The sequence below is a fragment of the Tauraco erythrolophus genome, chromosome 5 (genome assembly GCF_009769465.1).
Source record: "Tauraco erythrolophus isolate bTauEry1 chromosome 5, bTauEry1.pri, whole genome shotgun sequence".
NCBI classification, from domain to species: Eukaryota; Metazoa; Chordata; class Aves; order Musophagiformes; family Musophagidae; genus Tauraco; species Tauraco erythrolophus.
Genome location: NC_141469.1, coordinates 54,710,833 through 54,733,407, shown reverse-complemented (window position 1 = coordinate 54,733,407; position 22,575 = coordinate 54,710,833). Strand labels below are relative to the sequence as shown.

The 22,575-nt window shown below is 42.7% G+C and overlaps 1 protein-coding gene across 1 annotated transcript in view; it reads right to left on the bottom strand.

Moving 5' to 3' along the window:
• The window catches only part of ZDHHC2 (zDHHC palmitoyltransferase 2), a 28,485-nt gene extending 16,042 nt beyond the window's left edge, over window positions 1-12,443 (bottom strand). The window contains exons 1-3 of the mRNA XM_086611642.1: window positions 12,272-12,443; window positions 3,456-3,482; window positions 207-301 (exon numbers count right to left, since the gene is read on the bottom strand). Of these exons, the coding sequence (XP_086467768.1) occupies window positions 207-301; window positions 3,456-3,482; window positions 12,272-12,443 (294 nt within the window). The remainder of the gene's footprint in view (window positions 1-206; window positions 302-3,455; window positions 3,483-12,271) is intronic.
• Window positions 12,444-22,575: the final 10,132 nt, after the last annotated feature.

Genomic DNA, 22,575 nt, shown 5'->3' with positions numbered 1-22,575 from the left:
TTTAAAGCTTAGAGAAGGTGTAATATTTTTGTTCTGGTCATTACGCTGTTCGCAATCTGACTTACACCTACGAAGAAGCCGTAACTACTACCTGTATTTTTCTACACAGTGAAAAACTACATGAGATCAGAGTCTAAGTTATTCAAATACTGTTAAACAGGCAATTGACTAGGCTATTTCAGAAACAAAAGTTAAGTTTATCTTACTTCTTTTGAAGGATTCATTGGTAGCGTAAAGATTGTTTTCCAATATGACCAGACGAACAGCATGAAAAATATGTGGTAAGCAACCAGGCACACAACTAAAATCAAAAAGGAACAGAATTAATACTAACAGACCAGTGATATTATAGTACTTACAAACGGATGCTGTACGTATCACAGATAGTTACTCTAACGGATGTAAATACAGAGGCTCTGTAAAAGCTTTGCAACAAAAATATCGCACTGCAACTTTACACGAGACAAATACAGACTGTGTGGGGAAAGTCATGGTACAGGCTACACGTATTACAAGGGTTTGAGGGGAATGGTTAATAGCCTATTAGAGCCCCGTAATCATTTAGCAAGCACTCCCTCTTTACACATTTGTTAAATCCTATTCAACTGATGGGTCTCTGCTTTCCAGCTTTACAAACCATGTACAGAAACTGCTAGCCATGCGAAAAAAAAACCAAACCAAAACCCCAAAACCTCTCTAAAGGAAGTATAACTACCTAAACAATGACTAGAGTGAGGGGAGTCTGTGAGTGGATATGCATTTGATACCTGAGTAGTAACCATAACCAGTCAATTTGTTTTGCTAGGTTTTTAGGAGGGAGGACAATAGGGTGGTTTTTCAAAACCTGCAGGTTCTTTAAATACAAATGTGCATTCACTCCTTTATATACTTTACAGGCAGTGATTTATTCTTAAGACTTTTTAAATAGATGCCAGTCAACATTTACCATGCTGAGTTGTTTTACTAAAACACAGAAAGTAACATTAACTTTTCCAAAGAGCCTGCCATGCATGGATAGGTTTTTCCATTTAAAAGCTCTCACTGTACTAAGCAATTCACTACAGTAAACACTACATCCAAAACTTGTATCCCCTGATGAACTTGCTCTAATGCACAAGAAAGAGTATTTTCTTGGATTTTTCTTCCTCAGGAAGAGAAGCTGCAAATAAAGGACAGCTAGGGCAGCAATGGTGAAAAATATTATTTCCTTGCTGTACAGATGAACTCAGATCATAGACAGCTCAAGGTTATATGGAAACTACAAGGTCAGATAGTCTTTATACAACTTCTATAAATTCCTAAGACTGTCAAAAATATCATAAAAGGAAACTTGTGTATTTTCACTACACGATCTGAAATATTGCCCTCATACAGTTAGCCCATGTTTTCACATATGTAATGCCATTCAGTGCTAGAGAATTTTCCATAACATATGCATGATGGTGTGTATAAATGCAGGAACAGCAGCTCAGCATGTTCTTGTTTTTTGTAATTTTGCCTCAAAAGTGACACTGATTACACCTTTCTGGTGATGAAGTTTGCTTACCCAAAAAAGCAGCAATCCCATAAATATTTATTCCTATTCACTAGGCAGTTAAAATACAATAAACAAAAGCTAAGAGAATCTGAGGAGCAACACTGTACAAGGCTTTTGGGATGACAGGGGAAAAGAGTCATATGCCATGTCTATAAACTGAAAAAAATCTCATCAGTATAACTTAGCGATTGAACTGGACTCCACATCAAGCACAAAATACTAAATAGCCATCTTGTTATTGCACAACAATCTGGCAGGAACAGCCCACATTTTTACAAGAACATTTCTATCAATACTAAAAAAACCCTGATTTACTCAAACAAAACCAGTCATTTTTTAAACAGTATATAGATGACAAAGTGAGGGCAAGGCAGGGCAAGTTACATTAGTTCTGTACGCCATGTGTTCACTAATTTGCATCTATATTGTTGTGAGAATAATGGTAACGGCGATTGGTAAGAAAATTCCTTTTTCATACATTAAAAAAAAAAAGACTACTGGAGAAAGACAAAATTTTAGCCTAAAGACATTATCCCATGTTTCCCCTTTAAAACCTGCGCAAGACTTAAGCTCTTCTTGTTTGCTCTTGCACCTCAGTTCTCCAACCTGGCCCAGGTCCCGATCAGTCACTTATCCCAGGTCACCTACCCCCAGTTTCCCTGCACCGCAGTGGAGACCCTGGGCTACCAAGATGCTGCTCCACTGGGTCTGTGGGCATTGAGAGTCCAATGTAAGAACCTCAGTTCCCTTGAGATAGAAAAAGAAGAGCTGCCTGCAGCTTCTTGAGCGGAAATCCTTCTATTTTACTCTTTTTCTGAAAAAAACCCCACCTCCAAACGATGTATCCCTTGCTTGAAGGCAAGTCATTTAGAAATAGCTAGCATGGCTAGAGTTGCCTGGAAAAGTGCAGGAAGCTGTAATAGGGCTGAGCCCCATTTGCCCAGTTTCCAGCCCTGAAAATACTTAGGGTAGAAGTACAGCCAGGGTAAATTTCTCCTGACTGAGGCTCACCAAGGCTTTGAGCAGCTGAGAATAAGGAAATGTAATGTTCCTGGATACATTCTGCTGATAATTCTAATGTGCTTTGTGAGCAATGCCTGCCACCACACTCATTTACCCCACACACACAACAGACCAGCAAGAAACTGGAAGTATTTCAAAGTCTGCAGGTGCTGAAGTTTGCAGATACACTTATGCACTTGTATGGGAGGAGAGATCACCAAACTAAAAACCGTTTTTCAAGTAAATGTTTCTTAATTGGCAAACACTTTTTCTAAGTGAGGGAGTCGCTGATCATTTAATAACACCTGCTGGAATTACATAAACGTAAAAAGCATACAATGTAACCCCTAACTCCCAACCCATTCCTCCAAAAGCGTCACAGCCCCACACTTCGCACTTCCATGTTGTGCTGTAGCATCTGGAAAAGCAATGTAAACATGCTACAGCCTCGGGGTAGGAACTCTAATGACACCTAATCAAGGAGTTTTATTATCTTCTGAAAAGTTTATGTATCTCAAGGATTCTGTTTTTTCAAAGACACTGGCTAAAAAGAAACTGCATCACCTCCCATTTAAGTATGTCACACTGCACAAACACCTTGCTCATCTTTAGAAGTCCTGGTTTTACAAGAGCTTTCCTCGTTATGAATAAAAATTTTTAAAAACAGAATATAAAGATTATTTTAGTTGACACTTCAGAAAGCCGGTAAGAGGAGTAAAATGTTCTGATTTTTCTCATCTCTATTTGGAATGGATAAAGCTACATTCAGGAACAGCAGGATAATAAAAGAAGCTGAGGAACACAAAAAATTACACTTATTTAAAAAAGGTTAGATCCGTATCTCAATTCTACTAGTAAACTACTACAACACCCTGATATATGAATTCCACTTATAAACAGTTAATAAAAATCTTACCTTTTTCTCCAATATTTGTCATTGTCACTGAAAAATGAGAAAAAGGAGAAAGTAAAAATGATGTTTAAATAGCAAATGCTGTTAACTGAATATTTTAAACTTTTGTTTTTCAAGCACAGAGGAAGAGTAATCATCAAACAATACAGGCTTAAGGCCACACACTATCAAGCTTTTAGGCTATGTACATTCATCACAAGAATAGGTAGACAATGCCAATTGCTTATAAGGCTTGTTGGCTCCTGTTCCTAGACTCAGTTCCTGAGAGTCAGCACCTCCACCTATCTGAAGTTGCCCAAGTTTAACACAAGAAAAGCCACCTCTGAAGAACAGTTATTTCTTTAACTGTGGTTCTACATGTTTTACTGTTTATAGATGTTCTGTTCTTGAGGCGAAGGTGTCAGACTCCAGAACTTGTTTTGCCAGCAATACTCAGTGACACCATAGATCTCCAAGGCATGAAAACTGAAAGTAGACAAAACTAGCATTTCCTTTCAGAAACTGTCCATAGGTTATAGGATTTGGGGATAGCACGAGTCAGAAAGGCGCAGGTATGTCAGGCACGGAGTGGAGAACACAGGTATCATGTATAAGTCACCGCATTTATGAAAGAGAATAAATTTTCTTCTTACACTTATGTTCCATTCTTGGTCACGTCATTTAAGAAAATTAACCACCCCACAACAGATATCTCAGAGAGATCAGAAAGTGCCAAGTCATCGAAACCTCATGGTGCTTTTCCTTTTCCACCAAAACCATTTGTTTTACTAACTAAAATGGCTGCACAAGGCTGGTCTTCAAACAGCAGGCATGAGGCAACTCCTGCTGAAAGGCCAAGCAGCCATGGTGTCCTACTTTGATGTATTAAACTTGGGTTTGTTGTTGGAGTGAAAGTCACTATTTTAATGTATCTTGCACAATGCAAGGATGTACCGTGGGACCAGTGCAGCTCAACGCCTTAACTAATGCTATGGAAGAATGAATTCTCATCGAGTTTATAGATGACACCACACTGGGGACACCAGCTGACAGGCTCACATGCAGGACTGCCATCCAGAGCGACCCAGACAGGCTGGAGGAAAGGGTCGACAGGACCCTTACGAATGCCAGTGAGGGCAAAGGCCAAGTCCTGAACCTGTACAGAAACAGCCTGGGCACTGCTGGGCTGGAGCAGCTCTGTGGAAGAGGCCATGGGGATGCTGATGGGGTGTGAGCTCAACACGAGCCAGCAGCACCCGAGCAGGAGGGAGAGCGACTGGTCTCCTGGGCTGCATAAGCAGGGCCACGGCTGGTCAGTCAAGGGAAAGGATTATTCTCCTCTATGCAGCACTCATTAGACCCATCCAGAACACTGTGGGACTTTGGGCCCCCCAATACAACAAAGACGCAAGTCCAGGAGAGAGTGACCAAGCTGGTAGGGTCTGGATCATTCATCCTCTGAGCAGAGGCTGCATGGCCAGGGGTGGTTGAGCCTGGATAAGACATGGCTTTGGGAGGACCCAAAAAGGAAAAAAGAAAAAAGCCCTTACAAATCAAACTGTCTTAAATTTCTCTTAAACAAATGAAACTGTCTTAAATTTCTCTTAAAAATTAAACTTTCTCTATTTGTAGAATGACCACAATGTAAAGATTTCTTAGAATTTTCACAAGATGCTTATAATTCTAAATTCACATAATTTTAAGTGCAAGGAAAATAACTTTTTAACGCAAAAAAACACCTTCTAATTTTGGATTTGATCAAAGAAACGTTTGCTATTTTCCCCACCTTCTGAATAGCACACTTGATGTACTTATTTAAACCAAATTGTGTATTTTTCAGTAGATTCAGTGACGTAGCTTCGCTATATTATTCAATAGCAAATGACCATATAGTGTTCTGTGAATCATTTATACTAGTTTTTCTGGTAGATTTCCCATTTCTCTTCCAAGGGGTTATATTCACCGCTGGTAGTGCATAGAAAAGTAGGTCAGACTGTGCATCCTGTCATTAATAAATATCAGCTTAAATACTGGAAATTCACTTACTAGTACTCAAATAGCATACAAATAATAAGGGTAAAAAGCATTTATGTCTACAATGCCTAAAATAAACACGAAGGCCACACAATCCCAACCGTTAAGCAATTTCTACAATCTGGGAGAAAACAGGATAAAACCCTTTGAGAGAGGAATGGAACGATACTCTCATGTATCCAGAGATGGAGATAATTATAAAACCATAACCCGCCTTCAAGAAGTCATTAAAAAGTTACAGCTCTGTTCGGCTGACATACCGCAGGGGCCAATTTCATGAAGAATCATCCTTCCACTGCTAAAGCGTCAGGATGCCATTTACAGTTCAGTACTGGCAGACTGGCACATAATTAGAGCCTCCCTGTTTCATGACACAGCTTGCAGACGGCGCTCATCAGAGTTAGGGATCAGGCTGGGACATACGCAGGACTTCGGCCAACGTAGATGCCAATTTCCTGAGCCAGAGACATCGCTCCCTGCTTGCCCAGAGCCACGGGCAGCCAGAAACGGGAACGGCACATTCAGTAGTCAACGCTGCTAAACAGCCTGTGCTTGCAAAAAACCAACAGTGACTGAGGACAGAGAGTTGTATTACAAAAGATAAGAAAAAGTCCAGGATGGAAAGGACTCCGAGAATTCATCCCACACTTGCTGGCAGTCTTCCTCACTGGGAGAAAGCCGTGCAGCATTAGGAATGCTGCCTTGGCAAAGAGGCACCACAGTTATCTCAAAAGTGCCAGATATACAACTCCATCCCCAAATTAGTTTGCTAAGAAGAGAAGCCACATGGCTAGGCACCTTGCACTGAGTCAGACCTTAAATTCAGTGATAGAAATGGATTGCCCATTTCTTGAACTACAGCTCATTTTCTCTAGAAATCTTTATTCTCACTCACCCATGGAAAAATTAAGTAGGCATCCGTCTCCATGTAGCTAGAGACATGGCAAGATACATTGCTACCGCAAAATCCAAAATACTTTGTAAGACAAAATTAATGTAAAAAATTTGCATTGGTTTTCTAACATTAAATTTTGCTTGACTTCTAAACACAAAATTGAAGTTCTTGAGCAGTAAACATAACAGATTAAAAAAAATACTAAAGAAAGCAATTAATTTTTTAAAGCATTGATGGAAGTGGATATACAAAATCTTGCTTCCATATTTTATGCACATTTCTTAAATATTTAAAACTTTGGAATGGGAAAATAAGATACATCTGATTCAGAGACTCTGCAGCCACATCTATAAATAGCTGCTTCTCTCAAACTTTTATACGATTTAACATCTTGGATCTGATTCACAAAACTAAGTATGTATTTTATCTTTATAGCATATTTGAAGCTGTAAAACGCTGATCTATAGATGCAGTTTAACTCAACTCTCTGTACACATAAAAGTGTTTTATAGTTGTGACAGGCGTTCTATCCTTGTCTGCAATAGTCCTTTAGAAAAAAATCAGTGCTTGCAATAAAAACTACCTCTTTGCTAGACAGAGCAGTGATTTGCATTGATTTGGAGTGAGAAGGTGGAGACTCTGCCACCAGTGCTTTGCTTCAGGACAAAAGTAACAGAAGTATTTCTGGGAGATTTAAGGTTGGCAGAAGTAGTCATCCATAACCCAAAAATTTGGATTTGACAGTATTTGTGAACGTTTCAGCAAATTCATTTTAACTCTGTGCCCAGCAAACTACATCACTGCCCACCTGCCCAGCAGCAAGCTGCTATTTGGTGCCTTTTTAGGTAAGGTCACAGAACCACTGCTTTTGAATTGAGCATGACTAAGAACTGATCTAATCTTTCCTCTTTACAAACTTCCCATTTACTTTCCAAGTCACAAGGACTAACTGAAGAGTGAAGACTAATTCTAGAGAAGTAGTATGACCACATCCTTTTTAGCAAAGAGTACACCCTGACAAGGACGTCTGCTCAAGTTGTTATGTATTAAGCAGTGTTAAATCTCTAACTGAAAACACAATCTTATCTAATAATTGTATCTTCACCATAGACCTTATGTTTTCATCTTAAAGCCATGGTTTAAATTTCAAGACACAAAACCTAGAGGTAGTACACCAGGCAGTACATGGAGAGATAACCAGTCATACTTAACATAGACTTCAATCCAATTTCAGCAGTGGAGAATGGCAGCTGCCTCTGAAAGTCTGAGAAAGACATCAAATGAAATTTGAGAAACACACAGGAGTACTGCTGGCTAAAATTCAGAAGCCAATTTACTTCAGCTGTCATTTTTGAAACTTTTCTGAAAGTAACCAGGGATCTCAGAAGAGGAAAAAATGTGGTATTTGCAAAAGACGGTATAAAAATACAAATTTGTTTTGAACAAAGTCCTTTGCTACCTTAGCAGGCCATGTACAGACAGGGTATTTAACTGGTATTTAACAACAGACAACTGCAATGTTACAACGTACTTGTATTTCTACAGCCAAATATAAGCTCTAGATGATTACGAGACATGAGCAGCAAGTACCATAAATCCTTTGATCCATTTCGAGAACATACTGAGCAAAGAGCTCAAATGCAGTTGATCAAATCTTGGGCCTCCACCTTTTCTTTTTTTTTGCCTCTATCAGCTTCTATCTCCATATTTTCTGCCGCTTCTGATCCCCTGATGACACGGTGCCATGCCTACAGGGCACGCATTAATTCTGCCTGTAAACTGTGACAAATTAAGCAGCTTTTTATCCTGCTATAATTCCATTCCATTGATGTTACACAGAGTCAAAAACCTCAATTCAGCACTAATCAATCTGATCCTCCAGCAAAAATCTTTCATGATCATTAACGTCTTTAGCAGCTGGATGTCACTCCATGTTTTTCTGTTCCATACGGAACATAGCTGTGGACAGACTCCACTCACACATTTCACCCCCAAAACCAAACATGTGGCTTATGAGATCTCCTGACTGTACTGTGAATGTCTTCTTATCTCCCTCTTCAACTGCACTAGTCACTTACTCTTTTCCAAATCAGGCAAATCACTCACCAGGTGGCAATATTTCCTTCCTTTCCCTTCTCTGAAGTAGCCAGGAAATGTTTATTGCTCGTTTCTATGTTCCACAGCAAATGTATTTTCCTTCCTCAAAATTACAAATTCAAGCAGCATTTTTGGACATTATTCCCTGAGCAAAAGCATTATCCTTAGAATTCAAACCAGTGACATGTAAAAATGCATTTAAACTAAACATATACAATCAATTTCTAATCATTGGATAACCCTTTCATCAGCACAGTTGATATTCGCACTAAAAACATCTGTCACAGCACTGTCAAATTTTCATATTTTCCTTCTTAATTTTCACATTTTCCTTCAACTTAAAATCATGAACAGGCAGGAAAACAAAACACAACAAAACGGAACAACAATAACAAAAAAGATCTCAACATCTGAGTTTGTCAATAACATTTCTGACAAAGAACTGTCAGCAAATAACTACTGGCTGTGCCTTACCCAAAGCATGGAGTGGATAACTACTCTTCAGTCCCTTACAGCTCTACTAACCTGAGTCAGAGACACACTGAAGAAGGAAGACATAAGAATAACTATTTTATTTGAATACAGTTTGCCGAATCCAATACGTATTTTCTGAGTACAGACACATGGATGTAGGAGCTGGGGGAAAGAATTCTGTTTGCACTTCATGTTACTCTTCTTCCATATATCCTCAGCCGAAATTTCAGTAGCTTCAGCTATCAAAGTTCAAAGTACTCATTGTACGTTGCCTGTATTTCCTCATCTTTTTTAGAGGAAGAACAACAAAACACTCAAATTTTTGTAAGTGAAGGAATACTTAAAGGCCCAGTAATTTTAAACACAAAGGAAGTTATCTGGGGGAAGGAGACAACTACTGCTACCAGATAGTTGTGAGATGACAATACCAGCAAAATCAAGAGAATGGAACTGGACTAGAGAGAAGCAATTTTTAGTCAGGTGTTTTAAAACCAATTCATTTACACATATAATTCTACAGCCAGCAGGAAGAAGACAACAGTTTGCTAGTTCGGTACCTTTTTCCTTTTCTTTAAAGGTAGCGTGAGCACTTAACTGAACCCACTAATAAAAGAGAGAGAACTCTGGACATGGTAATACCACCGCTAAAAGTTGTGGATTCCTTTTTCTGTTTCTAAACCCCTTATCGTTTCTAAAATGATATTCAACACTTTAGGGATGAAACTACTCAGCTTTAGAGATGAAAGGGATCATCTTAGACTTTTTCTTTTTTTTTTTTTTATTTAAAATATAATGTCCCTCCTACAACACTCAGCTGAAATTGCTAAAAAACATTCAAAATACCACATTTGAAACACTTTCTCATCACCAAAAGCTCAAACAAACCATTTACATTACAACTATCCTTGCTCAGTCCTGCTGCACAATGGTTAACACTGTTCCCTGCACGTCGTTGTTAGCATCAACGACAGTAAGCTGCAGCAAAATAAGCAGCTATATACGTTCTCTTTAGCAGTCAGCAGTCAGCGCTGCAGGAATAAAAGATGCACTAAGCAGACAGGCTGGCTTGAAAGCGCTGAAATGCTAACAGTCTATTCCTGCCGTTCGCAGAGCTGTTAGCTATTCCTTCTGTTGTTTACACTAAATATTCATTAGTAAGACAAGACGTAAGTTTATTTCATCTTAATACACCCAAAACGAGGGAAAACATCCAGATACAGATAAAAGATGAAATAAGCAGAAGTCGCGGACAACTGTTATGCTGAATTCAAAAACTGGTGAGCCAGGCAGAATGGGGAAGGGGGGATGGGGTTGGGGAAAACACACAAACCAAAAAATCACCTTTGTCCATAGAAAGTAATTCAGTGGAAGATGTTTTAGCAGAGCCCCAGGATTCCTCCCCTCCCATTGCAGGCTTTTTGCTTCGAGCGGCCCTCAATGAATCATGGTACCATAGTTCATAGTTTGAAGCAAGTTTCAAGCATGCCATTTCCTTAAGAGGGACCCGCTTTCAAGTAAGCTAAAACCCAATCTTCCTCTGTTATGTGGAATTAACACATAAGAAAAAAATACAATAGATCACTCAAACAGTAGTGCCCAAATCAAGCCTACTGTACTGTGTAAGCACCTCGGGGCTGTGTACATTAGGACAGATGTTAACTATATGGTCGGTTTCTCCCGTAACATCCTTGCCCTCCTCATGTCAGCTTACAGCTCCCCTTTCCAGGCTTGCTCAGCCAACTTCTCCCACAACCTTCCAGACAATTCACTTCCTTGCGCTGGAGGTAGACACTTCAGTCCTTCTCTGGGGAGGGCAGAGCAACTCAAGTCTCGATTTCTAGTTGAAGAGCAGCATTTAAAACTGACAGATTTGAATGTTGTTGGTGAAAGGACGTAAAAAGGCCACCTCCAAGATAGGAACCACACCAATTCTTGATACCTCCCTCCAAAACAGAGGTACTAGGCCTGTCCAACCGTTTTTTGCTTAATGTCTCAACTGCTCAGCCAAGTATCTGTAGGACAAAATTTTATCAGTCTTCTGTTAAAAAAAAAAAAAAAAAAAAAAATCCAAAATTAGGTACCAGACTGCTGAGATTTTCAACGTGAAAACAGCTTAAGTCTGGCAAAGTCATATAGGCATACAAATGCACTCAGGTTGAGTTAGGTATATTCCCCTCACCGCTGTTCCTTAAACAGATGCTACATGACCAACGGTCACTATTGAACCTCACCTACCGTTGAGGCACAAGGGGAGACAACAGCTAATTTGTACTCCTTTGTGCCATTATTAAAATACTGTTCATGAAACATCAGTAGGCTGTACATCAGCCTCTAAAATTCAACGATTAAACTGTTTTCTACAAGACATACTGCAACAGAAACTGAAATTACTTCCAGGGAGCCTAGCGAGCTGGTTATCTAGCGAATCCTCCTGGCTCGACTACTCAAATTCACACAAATACTCAGATCACGCTCAATCTTCCAGTAAGTGATTAATTATCTGCCTCACGCCAAGGGAGAGCCAAGGTGCATGGTCAGGACGACTCCCGAATGAGTCGCAGGTGGCTGATGCCAAAGGCGGACCAAGAAGCTATCAGAGCCAGGCGTTTTCCAGGTGACTGAAGAGCGGCATGGGGGGACTCAGGGATGTTCTGTCACCTGTTCCCGCTTCCACATTAGCTGACAGAAGACTCTGTTTTTATATAGATACGTACACGTGTAGATACATTCATGTGCATGTATGCGCTGTCACGCAGCGGGAGGAGAACAATGGGACCGGTAACTTTGCTCACGCCGTCTGCTCAGGGAGTCCCCCAGGTCCCACGTTCCGGGCCCGGCTGTCACACGCCGCGGCGGAAAAACTCGCGCCCGTGAAAAGCCCCGTGCGATCGGCTCCTTCCTTGCGTGGAAATAGAAACTACGCGCGACCAGGTCGCGGGGGGAACGAGGCAGCGCGGAGGCCCAGCGCGACCCGGGCCGTCTGTGGGGGGACCGGGCTGCGACGGGGTCGCTCCGCCACTCTGCAGCTCGCCCAGCCCGCCGCTGCGACCCCGACCCCGACCCCGACCCCGGCCGCGGCCCCGGTCCCGGTCCCGGTCCCGGTCCCGGTCCCGGTCCCGGTCCCGGTCCCGGTCCGCGGGCGTGGCAGCGGCGGCGAGGGGCGGCCCCACCGCCGACAAACAACCACAGACAACGCCGCCGCCCCCCGCCCCGCCGGTCCCGTCCCGGAAGGCGCGGGCGGCCGGAGCCCGGCTGCGCTTTCCCGGCAGGAGCAGAGGCGGTGGCGGCGCCCACCCCCGTCCCACGGGAGCCCGTCGGCGCCCGGCGCGGCGGCACTCACGCAGGCAGAGCTGGGTGACATAGGCGTAGTAGGACCAGCAGAGGATGCTGGAGATGAAGAGCACCGGCACCCAGTAGAGCAGCCGCTGGCAGCGCCGCCGCACGCCGCCCCAAGCGCCCGCCGCCCCGGCTGGCGGCGGCGGCGGCGGTGCCGCCATCTTCCCGCACCGCATCCCGGCCGCTCGCTCCGGGGGCCGGGGTCCCGGCCGCGCACCCCGCCGGAGCCCGCCCCGGTCCCTCCCTCCCGCGCTGACAGGGCTCTCCGGCAGGGCCGCTCCTCCCACCGCCCGCCCGCCGCTCCCCCCGCGGGGCAGAGCAGAACAGGGGCAGGGGAAGAGCCAGCGGAGAGGCTGTGGCGCCCGCAGAGAGGCCGGCGGGTTCCGGTCGCCTCGGGCCTGGGAGGGGAGGGGAGGGGATGTTCCCGCCGCTTCCCGTGGGCAATAACAGGAATCAGTGCCTTAAAGTTTGGGGCCGGGCCCCGGAGCGGAGCAGCTCATTACCAAACGAGTTACGTTTCTCGGGCATCCTGCCCGGGCAGGAGACGCCGGCTGTCCCGTGGCGTCTCCTGCCGCTGAACTCCCGATGCCCAGCCCAGCTTCCTCTGGCTCTGACATAGGGGTGGTGGTACTCAACAGCCTTGGAAATACTTTTAAAACACTTGCTTAAGAAAAACGTTGCCTCGTTTGGAAATAATGTTTCAGAGTAAGGTACAATGAAGAAGTGTTGCAGGCTGCTGTGTCATGGCGAGCAAGAGGCTGTGGGAGGGAGGCCACGGTGGCCAGCCCTGCTCTTGGTGGGTGTTTGGCCAAGGGAGGGTGGCGTAGGGTTGTGCTGACTCACTCTTTCCCGAAAAGGCTTTACATTACGGCCATCGTAATGAAACGCTTGTGAAATGCCATACTAAGCCCAGGCTGCATTGTGTGTTATGTGCACCCAACTTGCTGCTGGGTTATCGTTCCAGAATTAGAAATGCCAAGCACGGTCCGTAGTATTTCCGCAATCTGCTAGAGTCAGAGCATCGGCGGCGTGGTAGGTGGGAAAGAGCCGGATGATTAAAATGTGTTTGGACTTGGAAAAAAGGCTTGTATAATGTCTCGCATGGGAGAGTACACATGAAGCTAAGTAATCACAACCTGGACAGCATACAACTGCCCTTGATTAGGAAACAGGCTGCAAGAGAGAAAAAAAAAAAACCAACAGAGAAAATATGATGAAAACAATAGTAGGTGTGCTGCCAGGTTCCAGAGTATGAAATGGAGTTGCTAGCGTGTTTATTGAAGAGACAGAGAGAGAAGTTGCCCATATGGCTGCAGTGCTTTTATGTAATGCAGAATCATGCGTCCCTCATTATTGTAAGATTAGGTGAGGAATTTCAGTTAGCCACGGTGAACCGGGTGAATGAGCGATAACAGAATGATGTATCGAGAGGAATATGACATAGCCCATGGCAGTAAATTATATTTGCCTGTTCAAGAAAGAGATTGGTATATGATTGTGAATGGCTCAGTGAAACCCTCTCTGCAATGTATAGTCATTATAGAAGAGAAATGAACCAGATATGATGCCATTGAAAGACTGGAATATAATAACTTAAGAAAAGATTCTGCATAATAGAGAATTATGCAGGAATAATAGGGAATTATTATTATTATTATTATTATTATTATTATTATTATTATTATTATTATTATTATTAAATACATTAAAAAGCAGAGATATAGTGAATGGCACTAAAAAACTAGATTGGATATTCCTATGTACCCTGTTTCACAAAACAAGGGCAAAGGGACCAAAACCAACATGACATAGACAATAAACCTGCTTTATTTTACCTGTAATTAATTATGCAAGTCATCACTGAGGCCAACATTTTAATAAAACATTTAAAGGATTTGACTTTAGTATGTTTAATGAAAACATCCATCATTATTCAAAACAGATTTTAAAAGTATAAGGAACAAAATTACCACCGCTTGAAGGCATACCTCATGCTTTACTGGCAAAAGTTAAAAGACACGAAGGCAACTTAATTCATTTAAGGCTTTTCGCACTTGTTTGGAAATACCTGACAGTGACCTCTCTCAGGTGCAAAGGATCATGCGTCTACTGCGTTGTGTGTTTCCACGTGGCTGTACCATGGGGCGTCAGCAGCTGGGAACAGTATGCATAAGAGTGAATTAGTTTTTGCATCATACTGGGGGACTATGAAAAGTTTTCTTCTATAAACCATTTTAAAATGCTATATGTGATACGAGGCTTATTAACAACACCACATGCCAGGGTAGCATGGTAAACAATAGAGAAGACTTTCTAAAATAGTAACTAATTCTTTGAAATAATAGTTATTATGCAAAATTACGTATATAGAGAGGTGGCAGTTTGCCAGAGATGTGGAAATAGAAAGACGATGTGTTACAAAGACCTCAAATTATATCATACAATTTCTGGTCAGAGGCTTTTTATTACCCCTTCATGGAAATGGGCTTTTGTAGTCCAGCTTTCCAGCTTTTCTATGGCCATTACCACCCTCTTCTCACTGCTAGGATTTCACAATAATCAGAATTTTCTTATTTAGCATGCTAATAATTACATTAATAATAATTATTATAGTATACTCTTAACTGGAGCTCCAAAATCATGGTCATTCTGGTTCAACATTAGCCCATTTAGTGAAACAAACAGGCAAACCTCACTTTAATTTAACTGGGACAAAAAAGCCTGCCATGACTGATACTCCTAATTACCTTGGAGCATCCTTTGGTCAGAGAGCTGTAAAGAATCTCTCTCTCCTGCCCTGTACTCGTGGCTTCTACCCATGGACGTGGGCTGTCTAGCTGTCCTTCATGCCCACAATTCTTTTCTATTCCCTGCATGACCCTCTCCGGATGGGTCATGAGAGACCTTTTCTTCTGTGCCTTTCTCCCTCCTCCTCCCTCTGTGGTATGACCTGCAGAAATTTTAGGTAGCTGCAGAACAGCTCCAGAGCAAGCATGTTCAAAGGAGCATTGCGTTATGGCAAAAGTAAATCCTGGGATAATCTAAACCATCAGGACAGATTCATGTCCTGTATTCATGGACAGAGTTCCCAAATGACTGTGCTCAGGCAGCCTCTCTCTGTGATGAGAGGGGTTACTTGGGGCACTGTTTATTGATGCTTGTATGAAATGTTCACAAGGAAAAGATAGAGGAAAAGAAGGTGATATACTGGCTTTCCTTCATGCCAGGAGCTGCGCTGAGGGTAGCTGGGGTTTGAGGAGGAGGCTTGAGTGTTTGGCAAATGAAAACAAAATGTTCTTGTCGTTAAGTGGTACCGCTCAGCTTTTCTCCTCAGGCAAGGTACATGCAAGGTATTGCTGGTGGATTTTTTTTTTAAAATGTCTCTTCTGGAATATATTTCTAACATTACCACATCTGACTATTCTCTGTATCAAGTTGTGTGACCAAAGTAGCATGAAGGGGAGTTACAAGGAGGGGCTGAGGCTGGGCATCCTCCTGCCTGGCCGCTGGAGCCCAGCTTGAGGATTGGGTGTCTGTCCCAGGCTGGTGGACGTGGCTGCTGCTTTCCTGGGCAACCAGAGGCAACTTCGACAGCACCTATGTTTAGGACTCACTCAAGTACTGACAGCAAAGACCCCTTCTCCCCTTCAGCTGTCAGGACCGAGGTTCACTAGAGAAAGCACACTCCTCTTCACTCTCTACGTTCACAAGCACATGTGCAGTTGCAGATCCCCGAGTACCAGCACAGCCTCCCTGGCTCTCTGATACCCCTGCCCAGATCCCAGCCCTCTTACCTGCTCCACGGTCCCTGACTCCGCCGCCCGGTCCAGCTTGATGCTCACTGCATTTTGACGAGATCCTCATCCAGCTGATCTTGCTGAAACAGGCCTCCCCCCGCTCCACATACCCGTACCCATTAGTCTGGCTGAGCAGGGCTGTGCCCTGCTGTTGTCTCTGTGAGTGTGGTGCAGTTGGGTTTGTGCCTCCCTATGTTTCGCTTCGTGCCTTCTCCTTGTCATCCTACTGGACAAGGTCCTTGATCAGAAGATGTTAATGAAGCAGGCGCGCTCTCCTTCCACATGGGCTAACAGGTAGATTCCAGCTGGGTTTAGATACAGAAGCGGAGAGTGGAAATAGTGCCTCTTTGGGAAGAAAGTCACCTTGGTACCCGAGCACGCAGTCCTAATTAAAAACTACTCCTGTGCAAGTCATCCATCTAAGGCAAACAGTAGTAGATCATTTGTACATGGCTAATGAAGCTACATAGACACCTTGAATGTATTTTATTAAGATGTGATAAACAATTCCTGATAATCGATCTCATAAAGTAATGATGGCAAAATAGAAGGAAATGTCAAGCAAGGGAATATGTTTAATATACAGCAGAGAAAAATTATCTGTTCTTGATACTTTAGCATAGTCTCTTCAGAGCTCAGTTTTGTACCAGTTTGAAAGGTCATAAAATTTCAAAACAGTAAGAACAAAGAAGTAAAATGAGCCACACAAGAGACAAAAGTGATTATGTAAATTCACAGTATTCTCCTTAATGTATACGTGATTTGAATACCACAGTACTGCAGTAAGAGAGCGTTTGTCAAGGTATTACTTCATCATTCAGTCAGGCTCCTGCAGCCTTAATATCCAAGGCTGGCCATAGATGTTTACATTTACTGCCCATTCATAGGTTATGATGAGTAGCTGGAAATACCATATGTGTATCCAGCTCATTACATTTCAGCTATAAAATTACACCGAACTCTTAAGACTGCCATTACAACAACTGAGTGTGGAAAAATAAGACTTCATATTGTTAGATCATTTTAAGGTGTCACAGATATATCGTGCTAGAACTTTTGGAAAATTATAAAGCATTATTAATTTCATAATCTCATAATAACATCCTGATTGTTTTAAGCACTGTATTTGGTCAATTAAAAACTCCCAGACTAAGTATATGCAGAATATAGTGAATGATAAATAAACACGCAAGCAAAATGCTCTTAATTTAAGAAGCATTTTTGAGAGAACTTGACTAGGAACTTAGAGCTTCTCGACTTCGAACATCTCCTCCTCTACGTAGACAATCTGATATGGTGGAATACTTTTTCTTCACCATGTGTCCCACATATGCAGTGGAGCACCAAGAGCAGGAGAGACAATAGGATGGGAGTATGAATTTTTCCCTTCACACAAGTGCAATACACAGACCAGCAGCTAGAAGCAGGAATACACATAGACATGGACATACAGACACGTGTCACTAATTAGGCAAACCAGTGCCTGTACAGGGATGCTCTCTGACCTTCATGATGACGATCGTGCTGCTTGCTGCTCTCCAGAATGTTTGGGTGTTGGACCACAGCACAAACAGAAAAAGAATTCTCTCCACAATGTCTCTGGCATAAAATGTCACTTAGAAAATGTATGTTGCATCCCAGCTGGAGTCAAGTACCATCTGTGTAGAGTTCGTGGCTCCCAGCTACAGGAAAACAAGCAGCTTATTAGCCTCTCCAGTCTCAGTCTAGCTGTCAGATGTATTTGAATTGAAGAGCTGGCCCAGATATATTCATCCTCTTGCTCTCCCCTCATCCCAGCTAGGTACTTTATTATTTGCAACTGTTTGGATACCCAAACCTAACTGTTGCCATATGATTATTTTTAAAAATTTTTTTTTTTTTTTTACTTTTCCACAATGTGGAAATTTGCATTGTTCTCCACGAGAGGCTCATTTAGCTCCTTTTCAAGTAATGAAGTCCATCCTGGAATTTCTTGATTGCTACCCCCAGATTGAAACAGTACCATATTTGTCAGAGTCTGCCTGCAGGGAAGTTGTTTAAAGTCGTATTTCAGCTTATTATCCACCCACTCTTCTGTCACTTTCAGCAGTAATTTTTTCATTGCATTGTTTTTTCCCAGATGTATTCATCTTGGAGTTTTCATTCCCCCGCTGCTTCCTCTTTTGCCACTTAAGGTGGGAAAAAATTAAACCAGTTCTACTGTATGTGTATCTACTTAGGCAAAAATCACGGCCCCCTTGAGTAGAAAGCCTCTAAAGAGCTGTACGTAAGAAACCTTATCACATCTAGTGACATCTCATGCTGTGTGCACTGATCCAGTGGGTTCTGCCCTTTGGAGTAGAAGTTATGTGGTTTAATAGTTGACTCCAAAAGCAGGCATCTAAATATAAAACCATCAGTCTGACAGTCTCTTTTTTTTTTTTTTTTTTTTAAGATCAGGCTATTTAAACCCACTTTTACACAGCTAATGCCCTGAATTGCCTTGACAGGGCTGAGCAACTCAGTACCTTGGTCACACATCCAGGTTGTCCAGGGATGAGATACCTTCTCATGTTCATGCTTTTTGTTGCTGGGGATCCTGAGAATATGTCTCTGCACAAAATGCAGTGACAGCCACAATTTCTTTCCACTTCTCCCATGGAAGTGTTTTAATTACCAGTGCGTAGACCAGTTTTGGCAATTTGTCCACTGTCTTTATAAAATGATACAGAAAAGGATGTAAGATTCATGGGATGAGAGAAAGTAAATGCTTTGGCAGCCTCTCAGGGCATTTGCCTAAAACAGGGACTTCTGGGTTCCTGTCCCTGGCTCCTTGTACTGAGTTTTGTCAAGCAGTTTCCAAGTGCAAGGACATACTCCCTTTACAAGCTATGTTATCTCTGGCAAGAAGCATAATTTGGTAGCAACTACCACAGCAGCTCAAGTCTCTCTGAATCCAGACTGCCATTATCCTGCTCTTCATCTCTGCTTCAGGCAATATATTTCCACTCCCTCTCATATGCTGTCCCCAGCACTTTTGTAATGGGAAGCCGTCTTGATGGAATCACATCTATACATACATGTGTGGGTTTTTCCACTGTGTTAATTTCTAACTGAGCCATCTCACCCCCTGTCACACACGTGCTATGGGCCATGAAAGAAAGCGCAGGAGAACACACAGCTCCCAGGAGCAACATCTTACAATGTCCCTATACTCAGAACTGCCTGGTTAACTAGTTTTAAACAGTTGTGGTATTTCTGGATCCTGTGCAATTCTCTGCACGCAGTTGTTACAGAGCCTAGGTGACTAATTTAAGGTTCAGTATTTTATTGCAGAGATTTGAATACCTGAACGTTTATTTTTATAGCACTACACTCTTTTGAACCTAGGTTGTAGCCTCTGAATCAGGGTTAGAGCCAGTTAGACTTCATTGTTTCAAACCAGAACTTACAACCTCAGGCAAATCACCTAAAACCACTTAACAGTAAAACCACTGTTGCGGATGAGGGTTTAGATAAAAGGGCGACGTAACAACAGTTTGATGGCAAGGTTCACTCTATTACTTACTACATGGAGGAAACATACAGAGGGAAAATTGGGTTAGAATCGATTTGGAATGATTTATGCAGGGACTGGAGATGCAAAAAGATAAGGAAGACCCTCCCATTGAGTCATGAGGTTCAGAACGGACCTCCTTGCTTTCTAAACTCCTCAGAGAGGACTCTAGGTGCGGCTGGATCCACTCCCAGTCCCAGACTTGTCAACGGTTTATGGCTAAGGGATTGTATGTGTGTGCAGCTAAAGGATTATATGTGCACACCTAATTCCCTATGTCATTTAGCTAAGATTTCAAAGTTTCATCATGCTTATTCCCAATTCACTTACCTTCTGTCTAGGTGGCTGGTGTTAGTTTTCTTCAAAGTTGGAGCCCTCGATTTCCCAAAGCAGACTCTCAGATGTTATTAGATTACAGGAAAAAGAATTTAATAATTGACTGGTAGAGCAGCAGGGTCAGCTCGAGCTGGGTGTCTCTGGATAAGAGAAATCCCCGAGTAGTTATACCCTTACAGACCATTCACCTGCCCCTCACACAATGGTTCAGTTAAGTAGTAGTATTTGGGTCTAGGGTCTGCTTGTTCCTCATTGGATTCCTTCGCCGTGTTCAGACAGGTCGTTACCTTGTCTAACTGCAGATGCTGTTGATGGTTGCAGCCTCGAAGCCTCTGTATCTTCTGATTTAAGCTGGCTCTGGAGGCCCTGTTTTGACTAAGTGGGTACACATACAGTAAATCCGAGTGGAAACTCACAGCTTGCGGCCTCAGGCTTCAGCAAACCTAGCTGCTCATGCTAGTTAGGTAAAGCTAAGCAAACCATACTGAATCACACAGTAGTATCACAGAACCATAGAATGGTTTGAGTTGGAAGGGACCTGAAAGATCATCTAGTTCCAACCCCCTGCCATGGGCAGGGACACCTTCCACTAGATCAGATTGCTCAAAGCCTCATCCAACCTGGCCTTGAATGCTTCCAGGGATGGGGCATCCACAACTTCTCTGGGCAACCTGTGTCAGTGTTTCACCACTCTCATTGTAAACAATTTCTTCCTTATATCTAATCGAAATCTACTCTCTTTCAGTGTAAAGCCATTGCCCCTTGTGCTATCACTACACACCCTTGTAAAAAGTCCCTCTCCAGCTTTCCTGTAGGCCCCTTTCAGGTACTAGAAGGCTGCAATAAGATCACCCCGGAGCCTTCTCTTCTCCAGGCTGAACAGCCCCAGCTCTCTCAGCCTGTCTTTGTAGGAGAGGTGCTCCAGCCCTCGGATCATCTTCGTGGCCCTCCTCTGGACCTGCTCCAACAGGTCCATGTTGTTATGTTGGGGCCCCAGAGCTGGATGCAGTACTGCAGGTGGGGTCTCATGAGAGCAGAGTAGAGGGGCAGAATCACCTCCCTCATCCTGCTGGCCACGCTTATAACTCTAAGTGATTTATTCTATTTAAAACTTGCTTACTTAAGCTAAACAACTAATATCTCTCAACAGTGAGAGGTGTCCCTGCTAAAGGGGTGAGTTGCCTGCCGTGCAGTCCGGTTGCCGTCCAGGGACAATTCAAAGTGGGCTCTTCCAGCCATCCGTCACTGGTAACGGATCTCGCTGCTCCGAGGAGCACCCTTGAGCGACGTCCCCGCTTGAGGGGAGACCATCGCTGTGCAGCCGTGCTGCCTCATAGGGAGAGCTCAATGGCGGTCACTGAGGCTATCATATTTATGGGATAAAGCGCTTGGCTCCCAGTCAAATTGCGTGCACCGGGAGAGGTATGTACGAGGCTCCTTATGCCCACAGCTCGTCGGGTGTTGGCTGTGTCGCTCCACTCCTTGCAGGCTTCTGAGGGTAGTTCTTGGTCAGGCTACGGCTCAGCCTCCATTGGAGCCTGTATGGAGCTGCGACTGGTTTGGTTAGTGGTGGGGAGGGGTCGAGTGCATCCGTCACATCTTCTTCTGAAAAAAGCATAGCTCATGGGTATGGTGGCTTAAAAACGAGAAGGGTTATAAATCTATTGTCAGAAGAAAAGTGTAAATGAAAAGTTACTCGCGGTGGATAGCTATGAAACAGGGGCTGGAAAAGTTCCTGTGCAATGATACTAATTTTGTTTAATTTCTTTTTAAGCTAAAGTGGACATACAGATAGGTAACCAACTCAGCTCTTTGCACTTTTTTTTTAAAAAAAACAGCAGTAACGGTTTGTTTGCTTACACTGAATAAACAGAAACATATTACTAAAACTTAAATATCTTTAGTATGTTGATGTTTCTGTGCGTCTTTATATATATAAAATTAGGTATTTTATATTAAGATTTTCAAGTGGGTGCTAAGATTTTTATGGAACACTCCTAGCTAATAAGAACGTTCCTCTGTGGGAGGAATTTGTAAGTCAAACTAGTGGTAAAAATTAACATTACCCATTCAAGATTAAAGCACACCCACATGTATTTGTGTGTGTAACAAAAGAACATAATACATCCAAGGGCACCATCTGCTGACAGGTTCAGGGTGCCAAATGCTTTCATGGATTTTCAGATGTAGGGAAAAATACTGTACATTCAGACTTCACATATATTAGAAAATATTCATAATTAGTTTTGGTTTGATTTTAAGGGGAGCTCAGACTTGGTATTGCTACAAATTCATTTTGTTTGAGATTCATTTTTTGAATAGTGAGGTTTTGGTCTGATTCTTTTCCTTCTGCAAGAATTAGTCAGGAGTTCTTTTGCTAGAAACTGTCTTGAAAGTGTCCTCCGTTGGACAAGAGAGCAAGACACATCGTTACATAAAGAATATTACGCAATGTTGAATCAAAGCAAAGTGAAAAATTCTTCTACCATTTTTTTTCCTTGTTTTGTTTCAAAGCATCCTTATCCTGATATTTAGGTGGAATTGAGGAGATCAAATAACTGTAGAAAACCAGGCAGTATGACCAACAATATGCTGCAAGTCACCGTAGTATTTCTTTTTCTTCAGGCTGATAACTTTCTT